The sequence below is a fragment of the Callospermophilus lateralis genome, chromosome X, assembly GCF_048772815.1.
Source record: "Callospermophilus lateralis isolate mCalLat2 chromosome X, mCalLat2.hap1, whole genome shotgun sequence".
NCBI lineage: Eukaryota > Metazoa > Chordata > Mammalia > Rodentia > Sciuridae > Callospermophilus > Callospermophilus lateralis.
This window is the reverse complement of record NC_135325.1, coordinates 50,389,105-50,403,249: the sequence shown is the minus strand read 5'-3', so window position 1 is coordinate 50,403,249 and position 14,145 is coordinate 50,389,105. Positions and strand designations below refer to the sequence as shown.

The 14,145-nt window shown below is 49.2% G+C and overlaps 1 protein-coding gene across 2 annotated transcripts; it reads right to left on the bottom strand.

Annotated features, from left to right (window-relative positions):
- Positions 1-7,266: 7,266 nt before the first annotated feature.
- Positions 7,267-12,056, bottom strand: Rtl5 (retrotransposon Gag like 5). Of its 2 annotated transcripts, none has more exons than XM_077107755.1 (2): positions 8,082-12,056; positions 7,267-7,652 (listed from the first exon to the last, which is right to left on the bottom strand). In XM_077107755.1, the coding sequence occupies exon 1, from the start codon at positions 11,758-11,760 to the stop codon at positions 9,736-9,738; it is 2,025 nt and encodes a 674-aa protein (XP_076963870.1). In that variant the 5' UTR covers positions 11,761-12,056; the 3' UTR covers positions 7,267-7,652; positions 8,082-9,735. The 2 variants fall into 2 exon arrangements, with proteins under 2 accessions (XP_076963870.1, XP_076963869.1); XM_077107754.1 differs by having other exon boundaries at positions 8,108-12,056.
- Positions 12,057-14,145: the final 2,089 nt, after the last annotated feature.

Sequence of the window (14,145 nt, the reverse complement as noted above, 5' to 3'; positions counted from 1 at the left end):
TCCACCAACATTTCCCTGGCGAGGAAATGGCAATGAAATCAACTCTTTGGGATGGGTGCGTGGTGAGCTTGAAACTCAAACCAAGTGTGACAGTCTCAGCCCCACCCTGGGCTGCTGACTCAAGACCAAGAGGAAGAAGGAGCTGCCAGACTTTATGATTTTTGTAAACAGTTCTTGAAAGAGAAACCACGCACTTGTCCCTCTGCCAGCCCCTAGCTTATCCCCATAGCTGACAGGGAAGCCATTGTCTTTTCTCAGACACCCTAGGGCAGAGCTTCTTAACTTGAGCTCCTTGGACCTCCAAGTGGTATTTGGAGAGAACTTAGGGGGTCTGTGAACTTGGATGGGAAAATTATTTGATCTTTTCTCAACTAACCACAAACTAAAATTCAGCATTTCCTCACTTTAGGAATGTAGGCAACAAACCATAATTGTGTTAAAAGTATCTGTGACTCTATCACCAACAGAAATCACAAATATTTTCAAATCTCATCACAGTTGTTATAAGTATCTTAAGAAAGCACTTATGGGCTGGGGGTGTAGATCAGTGGTACAGCACTTGCCTAAAATGTGTGACATCCTGGGTTCAATCCCTAACACCACACACAAAAAATTACTTCTGCTCATCAATTCGCAACATTTCTAATCTACATGCTTGCTACTAAATCTTGTGAGTTAATCATTATTAGATTGTGATATAACTGGATCAAAGAATGATAAAAATATTTTATAGCAACTTCTGTATGATTAGTTTTCTGTGTAATTCTAAGTATTTTATATTTTGCAAATAGAAACATTATTCTGAGAAGGGGTCCAGAGGTTTTTGCCAAACTGCCAGAAGGATCCATGACCTAAAAATGGTTAAGTCCCTGCCCTGGATCTTGGGCCTCATTTCTGAACCACAGGGCTTTGACTATTTTACTGCAAGATTCAAAAGAACTTGCATGCTTGTGCTAATGACATTGGGCAGTTTCAACTTCTGGGCCATTTATTTACTTACTTACTTACTGGGGCCTTGCATGCTAGGTAAGTGATCTACCACTGATGTACCTCCCCAGCCTGTGCCTCGTTTCTTAATATACCAAAGGAGAGGTAATAACACTATTTACCTTATAGGGTGATTGTGATGATTAATATGTGTAAAGCACTTAGTGCCCCCCCCCATTCAGTGCTAACAAAGTACTAGCTATTTTCATTGTTGCTAGTTCATATAAATGAGCTTATAAATATACTTTATTATCACTTCCATTTTCAGACAAAGGAAATTAAGGCTTAGAGAAGTAAACCAGTCATTTCAAGGGCACATAGCAAGGGAATGGCAGAGCCAGGTTTCAAAACCAGGTCTGAGTGACTCTCAAGCCCAGCAGAGGTCACTCTCTACTATACCACTGAGAGGGGGTGATGACTTCCAAAGAGATGGTGGTCATCAACAGGGAACTCAGCTGGTAAGGAGCAACCTATTCTGCAAGCTCCTGCTTCTTCATCCCTGCTCATCACTACTGTTTACACTGCCAACATTTTTTTTGGGGGGTGCTCCCATCTTCACTTGCATACCATCATCCCTTGGCCATCCCATCATCCCTTGAGGTCCTCCGGCCTCAGCCTCCCGAGTCATGGGGATTACAGGCATGTGCCACCATGTCCAGTCTGTAATCCCCATGACTCAGGAGGCTGAGGCCGGAGGACCTCAAGTTCAAGGCCAACCTCAGCAACTTAGCGAGACCCTGTCTCAAAATAAAAAAGAAACAGGGCTGTGAATGTGGCTCAGTGGTTAAATGCCCTGGTTGTTTCAATCCCTGGTACCAAATAAACATACGACAACAACAACAACAAAAAAAAGCAAGCTACTGTCAATGCAGCCTCCATTTGCAAAGGAGACAAGACCACATTCTCACACTCTAACATTGAATATCAGCCTTGTAGCCATGAGCTTACATTGTAGTCATGGGCCAGCCTCTGCACCCAGATTCCCTAGTCTGGTCAAGCCAGTGGGACCAGTAGGACCTGGAGGTAGGGGGCTGAGTGGAAACTCAGAAAGAATGGGGCTTTTCTGCAGAGTAGAAGCAGCTTCATGGAAGAAGCTGAGAAGATTGCCAGGTGGAGTTGTCACAGGAGGAGAGGTTTCTCTGAAGAAGATCCAAGGAATTCCCTAAGAGACTTGACTCAGGACCAGTGGTGTTCTTGACATATTTGACAAAAAAGAATTTCAGCACAAGCCATTCACAGGCATAGAGAGAGGTTCTTTTAGTGAAGTAGAATGTATTCAAGGGAGAATTGGAGTGATCTCAAGGGAGATGCCTTTGGGGGTAAGGCAAGGAATACACATTCAAGGGAGAATGCAATGAGGACCATCTCAAGAGTGAGAGATGCATTTTTGGAATTCATAACTCTTCTTTTAAAGGAAACTGATGAGGGGTGGGTATGGAAAGATAGGCAGGAATGATCTGAGTCCAGTGATCTCAAGACAGCTTCTGGTGGTCTAGTGAATCTAGGATCCTTAGGCTGAGGTGGTCTTCATTATCTGACCAACACATAGCATTGGAAAGTCCCCTAAATTATAGGTTTCTCAAAATTTCTTTTTCTGCTTATTCTATTTAGGTGGGGAGGTAATTAACAGTGCACAGATAAATTTACAGACTTCCTAAAAATTTAGGAATAACAGGCTTGGAAGGGAGATAGGCTCCAGGAGTGACAGGTCTGGAAAAGTATGCTGAACTTCTGAATTAAAATTCTATTTTATTGCCAGGAGTGGTGGTACATACCTGTAATCCCACCTATTCAGGAGGACTGCAAGTTGGAAGCCAGCCTGGGCAAGTTAGTGAGACCCAGTCACAACTAAAAATTAAAAATAAAAAGGGCTAGGGATGTTGCTATATTCAATGATAGAGCTCCCGTCGGTTCAATTCCAGGTACTACAAAAAAAAAAAAAAAAAAAAAAAAAACTATTTTCTTGTCCTTCCTTTGTGTCACCTTTCTACCTTTTATTTATTTTTTCCTTTTTTTTTTTTGTGGTGCTGGAGATTAAACCTAGGGCTTCATGCATGAGAAGCAAGTACACTACCACTGAGCCACATCCCCATCCCTTTTCTACCTATTTCTTATTTCTTCTACTTCAGAATGGGACCTGTGTTTGGAAACTATCTCTCTCTCTCTCTCTCTCTCTCTCTCTCTCTCTCTCTCTCTCTCTCTCTCTCTGACACCAATTCTCATTATATTGCCCAGGCTGGTTTTGAACTCCTGGGCTCAGGTGATTCTCCTACCTCAGCCTCCCGAGTAACTGGGACTATGGTTTTGCCCAGAATGTTTGTGAATTTTTAAGGCAAAGGGAATGGAATGTGCAAAAAGAGAAGCCAGAGGGCCTGATATATGAATTAAAGAAGGAACTCATTCATGGTGTCTGAAGTTTGGACTAAAGAGAAAGGAGGATAGCATGGGCAGATGAGACAGCATGGGTGGTTTATGACCAGATAGTAAAGAATGCTGGAGTCTGGTCCACAAGTCTTCCTCTGAGGAAGGGAAGCCATTGAGGGTTTTGTATAGGAGCAACAAGCCCAAATCTGTGAATTCAAAGGACCACCATATCATGCCCCCAACACCACCACACAGGCATATAGAAGATACATTGATTAGAAATAGAGATTAGGGGCCAGGTAGACTAGCAGGGAGCTACTTTAATAGTCCAGGAGGGAGAGGAAGAGATGCTGAAATAGGAAGAAGTCTGGAACTTCTGGCCACCTCCACAGTGTCCCATGCCCAGACAGGTCTCATCTCTGTGCAGTAAATGGGTAGGAAGACTAGACTTGCTGAGAACGCTTGCCTTCCTCATGTTCTGTTGTATGGGTTCTACAAGATGAGGCTTCCTTGAGCCACAAGGCCATTGCCAGGAATTCACACCTTCCATTTCAGCCTCTTTCTCACATTAACAGCCCACAGTGAGAGCAGAATAAAAAGCCAGGGCCCTGCTTTCCAGAAAATACACACCCCACCCCCATCCCCATTAGAAGAGTTGCTGAGATGAGGGGCCCCAGCTCTACCCATATGTGTGGGGCTGACAGGAAGGGGAGGAGGATGCAGGGAGCAGGTCAGGGCCTGCTCTCTGTCAAAGGAAATATCCACCCTTTTAAGCCTTTAAAAGACTGTTTTCTTCCAAGTAGGTCCTGCTGTTACCAAGACAACCAAGAACTCTGGGCTTTGTGTTTCTGCATAGAGTCCCCAGGGAGAGGTGGCCTGGTGAGCTTTCCCTAGTCTGGGCAGGATGCAGGAAGTGCTAGCCCGAGGTGGACCCCCCCATTTGAGGGTAGTTTCTGGGCTTGTTAACGCCTGTGCTTATCCCCCAGAGGAACCCTCACAGCCCCTCCCACAGCCTCATGAGCCAGTTCTGGAGGTCAAGGGCACAAGCTTTGGCTCCAATGGACCTAGTTTCCCAAGACCAGACTTTAGCACTAACCCTTTGTCACAGTTCTCTCAGGAGGGTAGTAGCAGTTATCTGAGGGATGTGTCCAGGATAGGTGAGCTTACATCAGAATATGGTACATGCTGGGGAATCTTAGCACATTTATTTCTCAATCACTTCCTAGGTTGATGGGACTGGGTCTCTGGGCTGGTTCCTGCTCTGGGAACTGTATGGGAAGGCTTAGAACCATTGAATGTCACCTGGGCTAGTTAGTCCCCAAGTCTCTGTTCTGCCTTGGACTGGGCTGGGCATTAGAATTGCATAGAGAGCTTTATAGAAATAGAAATTCCTGGAGATTCTGATTCTTTCAGCCTCAGTGGAGGTAGAGGGTAGAGTTTAAGAGCACCAGTTCTGGATGTCAGACTGCTGGGGTTCAAGGTCAAACTCCAGACATGAGGCCAGTGACTTTCAGCCAGTTGCTTGACCTTTTGGCTGCCCATTTCCTCACTTATAAAAAGGGTGATTACAACAAACTAGCCTGCTTCACATGTTGCAAGATATTCTCTGCCTTCCCCCAGCCCGTGGGGGTAGACTTGGGGACCCCTCACCCTTCTGATCACCCTTCCACTGCCTCCCCCTTTCTCTCATTCTTTTCTTTGATTCTGGTATTTCCTTGCTCCTCAATGCAAAAAGGTTCCTGCTAGGAAGGTAGGACCCCAGGTGGGGCCTGTTCACCTCTAGGTGCTTGCAGCAGCCCAGGAAGGCATTAGCATCTCTAATCTGCCAGTTCATTCTCAGCCCACATACACTCGCATTCTTTTTCACATGCTTCTAAGCCATGTCTCCCCCACCTTGGCTCCTGCAGTTGGATTTTGAACCTGAATGTAAGTTCATGTCAATATATCCCTCCAGGTGAGAGAGATACATTTTAGCTCCTGTTTCCATTTTGGAGGGAATCCTCTAGTATTCCCTGCAGATGCCCTTAGCAGGCTTCCTCTAGGTCTCCATCCAGCAGCCTGTTTACTCACATTTTCATTTATGTGCCAGACTAGTGTTGAGATCTACTGTGTACCAAGCCATGTGCTGGGTTCCAGAGTCTCAACAGTGACAAAACAGATGAGACCAGAGAGCGGATCGGACTTTTCCAAGATCCCAAATGGAATCAATGGCAGGGATGGACTAAAATCTCAGGCTCTCTTCCCTAGCTTCACAGGACTTCCAACTGAAGGATTGAGATAAGGATTTCTATTTTTCTTACCTGCCCTGATTGGTCCTTATACCACCTGGACTCACTTATTCCTACTTGTGACATCATGAGGAATCCCAGCAGTGAGTGCTGGAGACCTTTTCTGACCCCCTGAAGCCTACGTGGGAGCCCCAGTGCTCACTGAGGCAGCTCACAGCTCCATAGCCCCATCCCTCCTCAAAAAGTGTAGTCAGCCACATGTTTAGCACTGCCACTAGCCTGTCTTCCTGGGCAGGCCCTTCCCTGCAGGACAAATGACCACCTGGCTGGTTTTCCTAGAGACTCAAGAGCTAGTGCAATTGACACATACTTGGTTTCTTTGGCAAGATTCTGAATGCAGTTGGCTTGCGATTGCGCTTGTCGAGAGGCTTTCCTGGGAGACAGCATGGTGCACTAGAGTTGAAAGCATGGATATGTGCGTCACAAAGACCTGGAGTCCCCCATGGAACCTAAAATCTTAGAGATTCAGATCCCTCAGCTCTAAAGGGAGACATTACCTGTCTCACTGAAATATTTTGGCAATGAAATGAGGTGATGCTGGTGAAAGGGCCCAACACGATCAGAAACATGCTGGTTTCCTCCCTCCTTTCCTCCTTCCTTACTCTTAAGGATGCAAGGCAAATGTGCCTCAGAAATGAGAGCTGTATCTCTACTGGAATTCTTCAAGCTGGAGAAAGAGGCAGGGCAGGGCAGAACCAGACCAGCCTGGCCTATTAGACAGAAGGACCAGTGAAGTAGGGGCTGAGGTGGGACTAAGGGTCTCAGGAGCTAATTAGCAACTGTGGGGCTGTGAAGAAGCCATTCAGTAGGTACCAATGGGGCAATGACTTCTCTCCCTATGCCTGTGTCCTCATGTCCAGGATGAAGGTGAGAATAGTGCCTGCCCCTCAGGATGAAGTAAGATGATAGATGTGAAGCACCTGGTACAGAACTAACAGGGGCCTAATGAGCATTCCCCACCCACTTCCCCAGGGGAAAAAATACCTGGGAAACTTGGACAAATCCAAGAATGGGCTTGAGTTTCTTCTGACCCCACAGTCTGCAAGGAGCCTGGAGATCTTGCTGGAAAGCCACTGCATGAACTGCTCTGGGGTTTTGTTTCTAAAGCTTCACCAGCTAGCTCACTGGCGTCTCATAGCACCACCTAGTGCCACAAAGTGGAAGGGCACTCTTCCCTACTCACTTAGCCTGGCTTCCCTCCCTTCTTTCACTCAAAGTCGAGTTGTGTGTGCATGCGTAGAACTAATGCAATTTTTCAAGATGCCCCATGTTTCTACTTCCCTCCCAACAATTTCTGCCATCCACAAAAGTTTGCTCATCTAAGAATTTCAAGGCTTCAGGCAGGGGTTCCAGGGTGCCTAGAAAGTACCTGATGCCTACTAGGTACCCATCTCTGCTTGCTCAATAACACAGAGAGACACGGTCTTTACACACCCTTTATATTTTTATTGAGGAGAGAAGCTTTAGCGTACAGAGCAATTTCTTATCTTCACAACACAGTAGTGCAACAATAACACAATAATAACAATAACACATTTATTTCAAGGGGGTTTCCTCCCGAGCCTCTGGGAATCCTTGGGCTGCCTTCATACCCCTGCATGCATTTCCCACCCACCCCCCACCCCTCTTTCAACCCAAGGAAACACCCAAAGCTCATAGTTCCTCTTACAGCTCTTGTGGCTGTCACATCACAACAAATATTGAAGATCTGGGAAAGCGGGGAGAGGGTCAAAGGGAAGCCCAAGCCCCCTCTGCCCCTAGAGGCCCGGAAACCAGCTCACTGCTCATCCACTCTCTCCCTGGCTGAGGCTGCAAGGGTTCAGGGTGAGCACCATGGGAACAGGCAGGGCCTGTGCTGAGGGGTCCCTGGAAGTGGGGGTGCAAGGCACCTGTCCTTTGCACTTCTCCACAAGTTCACAGGCAGCAGGGCCAGCATGTTGACATCAGCAAACAGGATCCACAGCCTCGATGAATAGCTGTTCCCCTTCTGGAACTCTCTCCAGAGGAAATAAGCTGGAAAACAGATAAAACTATCTTTACAAGGTTGTTTACTTCTCCCCTGGTGGGAATGGGGAAAACCAGACAACTGACATGTCTAACAAATTAGGAGGATTCTTAAATAAATTATTCAGTATCCATGATGGCAGAGGTGGCAGCCATTTTAAATCCTGCTGATGGAGAGCTAGCAGGATGATCTCAGCTTTGAAGACACAGGGAGAACACACTAGAATGAAAGACAGCAAACTGTTTACAGTACTTGCATCTGCATGTTTGGGGTATTTTTCCCTTAGGGTTTCCTCCATTTTCCAATTTTCCTATAATGACTATGTATTATTCTTTTCTTTGGGGAACCTTTTTTAAAGGTAGCAACAGGTTATAGGAACTTGACCCCACTGATTCCCAAGCTGAGAAACAAAAGTGATAAACAAAAGGGCATCTTACCTCCCACTGATGAATAGAGATCTCACCCGAAACCAGTCTGAGGACTGGATCTCTGTGACTCCTCTTCCTCCAGCTCCTTCCTCTGGCCTCTAGGCCCCAAATCCCAAGGCTGGGCTGAGGTTATCTGTCAGACTCCGGTGAGGAACAGAGACTTCATTCACTGTTTTCTTCCCTCTGGCCACAGACACTTTGGCTGCACTTGCCCAGCTGCCAGGCACTGTGCAGAGAGTTCAGTGTCCAGGGGCAGTTCAGGCAAGGAGTGGATTTGGCTGGCATTTCATGGCCAGAGCTGACATAGTAAATGTGTATTTTTCACTGCAGAAGCAGTGTTTTCTGGACCCAAGGCAAATAGCAGGTCTCTCTATAAGGGCACCTGTCTGGGTTTGTACTGAGGAGTCCCAGGAGTGCCTAAGAGGCATCACCCCCCATCAGCCTTACTGTCCAATAGAAGTACAGCAACAGCCCAGAGACTGACCCCCATGTGAGAGCCAAGCAGGTGTCCAAGATGCAAGGCTGCAGTGGATACAATCTCTGTAGAGGCAACCTTCCAACTATCCTCCTTAAGAGTTGGAGGGAGTTAAGGAGCAGGCCATGGGTGCTTGCTCACTCTCTCTCTGGTTATCTTGGAAGGGAAGGTTAGTGAGAGTGCCTCTAGGACAGAATGTTGCTGGCAGAGACCTTTGGCTGGGGGCTGGAGTCCAAAGCTTGGCTGGGGAAGGAGATCCTCTTCCCTAAGGAAATTTACTCTGTAGGATTTGAAGCAGTCATGTGGTTTCTCCCTCTTCCTCCTCCTATTCCACCACCCCAAATGCCCCTTTAGGCACCATCAAGGAAAGGGGTGGGGCCTGCCATGTCAAGCTGTATTCTGGGGATGTCCAGGAGGACAGTGTAGTAAGAGGAGAAGGCCCCAGATTTGGCCAAGCCGTTCCAAGGGCCCTAATATAGGAGTCTGAAGAAAGATGAACTCAAGTGCTGGAAGTGGAGGCAGCTTGCCACAGTCAGTTAAGGACAAACAAATCTCAAATTGTCAATTTTACATGTGGCTTTGCACACTCTCACTGGGCTACATGTAGATCCTCTTCCAGGCCCTTCTGCTGGAAGTGTAGCACAAAACAAGCATAACCTTCTATGCACATTTCCCGATGTCGTCCTGCTCGCTGTCCATTATATTTAGTAAGTGGCCTCAGTGGCTTTAGGAGTTCAATGTAGCTTGTCCTTTCAATCATTGGGGCAGATCAATGAGGCATTGGGTGAAGTTCTGGTGAGCCAGTTGGAGGATAAAACTGTAGAACACAGGGTGAATAAACGCAGGAGAGGCTGGGCACAACTAGAGGGGAATACAAAAGGGTGACCAGTTCATTCACGAGAACAGGCCCAGAAACCTGCTCTCTGGCTTGTGGCAGGACTGAGCAGAGTATATGCCAAGAGGACAGCTTTTGCTATCCTATCCTTTCCCAGGTGGCCTTGGCTGAGCACATGTCACTCTCTGATCATGGTTGTGAGACAGTCTAGAACTCTGCAGGTCTTCTTCAGGTTGGGCAGGTCTGGAACTCCCTTAAGGACTGGTCAGTACATGGGGCAAGTGTGGCAGCAATAGCAGGGGCAGGGGACGCAGTAGAAGGGTGTGTTCCAGGTGGCCAGTTTGCCCCATCACTCACACGCGAATTCGGCCACGAGCAGCTCGGTGGCCCCCCTGTCTCGGAGTAAGGCGGAATAGCACCGGGGGACGTCTTCGAATTTGGCGTTGCCCCAAGCGACCGGCTCGGCGAATCAGTGGTGGGGAGCTGTAGAATGGTGAATTGGTACCTGGAAGGCCCTCCAGAAGTGGGACTCGATTCTGGTTCCTCCGTCTGCTGGGCTGTATTATGGGAGGTGATGCACCCAGGAAATTTTCAGCATGGTAGCCAATGGTTGTGCTAATCGTCTGGGTTGAAGTGTCAACAAGAACAGGCTCCTCCATCTCCATCAGTTCTTCTATCACATGGATCCCATTGTGGTGGTGGTGGATGTGGTGGTGATGGTGGTGCTCATGGCCCATCTCACCAAACATCTCCTCAAACAACGGCACCCTCTCTTGCTCCTGTTCTGGCTCCTGCTCTGGTTCCTGGCTCCCCACCTCAATTTCATCTTCTTCCTCATCCTTATTCTCATTGTCATCCTCATTCTTCTGCATCTCCTCCTCCTCTTTCTGTTTCATCTCCTCTTCCTCCTCCTCTTCCTTCTCATCCTCATCTTCCTCACCCTCCTCATTTTCATCATCATCCTCATCATCATCATCATCTTCATCATCATCGTCATCGTCGTCGTCATCGTCCTCCTCTTCCTCTTCCTCATTCTCTTTCTCCTTTTTCATTTCTTCCTCTTCCTTCCTCATCTTCTCCTCCTCCCTCATCTTCTCCTCTTCCCTCATCTTTTCCTCCTCCCTCATCTTCTCCTCCTCCTCTTCCTCCTCTATCACCTCTTGCCCAAAAGCCCTTATGTCCTGGTCCTTCAGGGAAGAGCTGTGCCTGCATATCCCATCTTCATCATCCTCATGGTAGCGCTGTTCATCAATAATATCTTCCTCATCAGGGGTGGGAGCAAAAGGAGGGACGACATTGCGCACCCCAGGGAGCTTGATTGGTTTGGGGATGCGCACTTTTCTTTCTATCTCCACACACTCAAGAATCAGCTCATCCAGGTCGGCCATTTCAGTTGACCATAAGAGCTCCTTTCGGAAATATTCCGACAGGCCTTTGAGGAACTGATTTTGGAGGCGGCAGTCATCCCAAGACAAGAATTGGGCCAGGAACTGAAAAGCATCTGCATAGCTGCCCAGGGTACAGTCTCCCTGCTTGAGCTTGCGGATGGCCTTTTTAGCCACTCGTGGGGATATGGGGCCACGGAATTCCTTACGGATTTCATCCAGGAAGCGCGGGAAGTTGGCATGCAGGGAGCTTCCTTCCTGGGTGACAGAGATGGCCCAGTCCCTCGCTTCACCCGTGAAAAAGGAGATCAGAAAGGCCACCCGCTCAGCACCCCCAGGGAAATGATCCTCATGGTCAGCTATGAAGGTCTCTAGCTGCATCAGGAATTCAGCCAGGTAGACTGGATCGCCAGAAAAGAGCCGTATGTTAGGCCTCTCCAATGGTGGCAGAAGGGGCTGCGGCTGCGGCTGCGGCTGCGGCTGCGGCTGGGGCTGGGGCTGGGGCTGCGGCTGCGGCTGCGGCTGCGGCTGCGGCTGCGGCTGCGGCTGGGGCTGGGGCTGGGGCTGCGGGGGCGGCTCCTTTGACGCTGGGGGTGAGGGCTGCTCCGGCGGGGGTGGGCTGGGCGGCAGAGGAGGATCACTGACCCCGACGGGGTTGCTGTAGTCCTGGATCACATTAATCAAAAGATCATCCGAGACATACTCGGGATCTGTGCGTGGGGGAGGCCAGCACAAGAAGGGCACCTCTCCCTCGGGAATGGCGTCGATCTCATTGAGCGGGAAGTCAAAGTTCTCCTCGGCTATAAGGGGTACTATGGGCACTGGCCAGCGGACGTAGCTGGAGACATTGCCTCGCAAGGAATTAACCTCGGCCAGGGCTCTTCCCAGCTGAAGGCCCAAATTGGCATTCTCCCCGCGAAGGGCATTTAATTCTTCTCGCAGGGCCACATTCGCCATGCGGAGGCTATTGAGATTTCCTGCCGCCTCGGACATCTTGACTAGCTCAGGGGCTCGGTCTCCGGCAGTGGGGGCGGGGAGCTAGGGGCCCGGGGAGGAGGCCGAAATGTAGCGGCGGCGAGCGAGAGGAAACCGAAGTGCGGTAGTAGGGCACAGGGCAGGCCGGGCCACACCCACCGGGGCGAGCACTGAGGGCAGGCGCTCAGGGCGGAGGGCCCGGCGGCTTGGCCCTGGACGCGTTACCTCAAGGCCGGGGTCGAAGAGAACAAGCGGGAGCGGCGGTGCAGGTCCAGGAAACACAGGCAGAGGACACGGGAGACGCGGCGGCGGCGGCGGTGGCGGCGACTGCCGGGAGGGCGGAGGAGGGTGGTGCGGGAGGGAGCAGACTGCGGCAAGATCTGTCGAGGAAAAATATTGCGGACAGCGATTCCCAGCCTTTTAAGCGCAGCCTCACGCCCCCTCCCCGGCAGGGGCGGGTCTTCAGGAAACGCGGGCGCCCACTGGCCGAGGCGCGCCGCTCCCCGCCCCCTCCTCAGCTGTGCCTCTCACTGACTCTCTCCTTCCCTAGCTGCAGCTAACTCGAGTCGGGAAAATGCGACAGCGACTGCCCACTCGAGGTCGTCATGGCGACAGCCAGTGAACGTGTTCCTCTCCTCTGGCAGGCCCCCGAGTGTAGAAGAGCTGCTTCGCGAGGCGCAGCTCAATCTCCAGAGCCTGTTGCAAGGTACTGAGAGGGAGGGGGGCTGCGGCCGGAGCCCAGAGGCGAGCTGCGAGCTGCGCAGCAGCAGGAGAAAGGAAAAGAAGAAAGAGGACAGGGACCAGCGAGAGAAAAATGAACAGTTTCAAACCTGTCAAAAAACAAAGCACATGTTCTCTATCTTCACCTTACAGACTGATTATTCTTAAACATTCTATTTCCATGGCTGTCTCCTGCTCCTCTGGTTTTCAGTTCAGTAGTCCATAGGTGCTGGGATGGACAGAGGCTAAGGCAAAGCAGTGGGGCAAACCCTTCATAAAGAGATCTTGGTGGGAGACTCCCACAATGGAGGCCCACATTCCCTCCAACCATCTTCTTGACTCATCGCCCATGCCTCTGGAATCCTGGCATCAGGAAACAAAGGGGGCATCTGTGGGGTCTCCCATTCTGGGCTTCACTCACTCTGCTCTTACAATAACTTTGCCCACATGCCTCCTGCTTAGCAACTACCTCACTAGTACCTCACTAGCCCACTATACAGCACTCAGAGTTCCCCTGTTTTGTACTCTTAACCAGACTGAGTTTCCTCTCCATGTGAATCACATCTCTGGGCTGCGGATGTAGTACATTGGCAAAGGCTTGCCTAGCATTTGCCAGGTCCTGGGTTCTATTCACAGCATCTCAAAAAAAAAATCACATCTCTTACTACTCATGGGTTTCCAGAAGCCCCTGATGCAGGGCTAGATCCCCCAAGACATGCCTGGTGGATGCTAAATGCATATAGGTCTTGTGTCAGCTCTTGTTTATCTATACCAACAACAGTTAATGCCAATGAAGAATAAAAAACAGCCAGTGGGCCTCCCAACTGGACTGTAGCCATAACCCCCACCTCCCAACTAGGGCAGTGGTGACCTTAGGGAAGCGAGGTGCTGAGGGACACCATGAGCCTTGTGTTCAGATAACAAGAAGCTACCATGCAGAAAAAAGGAGTCGGTGTTCTCTGTGTTGCTGCCATGGGCAGAATTAGGACCAGTGGTTAGAAATTCAGAGGGAGGCAGATTCCACCTCCAGATAAGGAAGAACTTTTCTGATATGCTTGACTGCCCCAACTGTCCATGGAAGGAATGAGCTGCCCTTGGGAGTGAGTGAGTTCCCCTTCCCTGCATGTGTGTGCTCTGATGCTGAAAGAGCACATCGGGGCTGGGGTTCTGACTCAGTGGTAAAGTGCTTGTCTCACATGTATGAGGCACTGTGTTCAATTCTCAGCATTGTGTATAAGTAAATGAATAAAATAAAGGTCCATAAAAAGCCATTTTAAAAAAGAGCACGTAGAATGGCTGCTGAGGAGGAAATCTGAGCACAAAACTGAGTGTTGGATTAAAGAACCCTAAGAGCAAGCCCAAGTTTCCATGATTCTAAGTCTTTGTCCAAAGTATAGAGAGCCATGAATGTTTGTTCTTTTACTGTCTCTTCCTTCATTTATTCATCTGCGTCATCTCTTCAGTCAAATCCATTCAAATCTCATTCATCCTTATTCCCTGGTGATGCCCCTGAACTTGGCCCTCTTCTATGCTGCTACCTTCTCCTTTCCTCTTCTTCCCCTTAGCCTTCCTAGACATGACCCCACCCACAGTGGAACCAGATCTATACAAGCTCAAGTAAGAATTCTTGTCATCCAGGAAAGAGCTCCAGACAGGACTTTCCAGTTCAGATCTCTCCTTGCT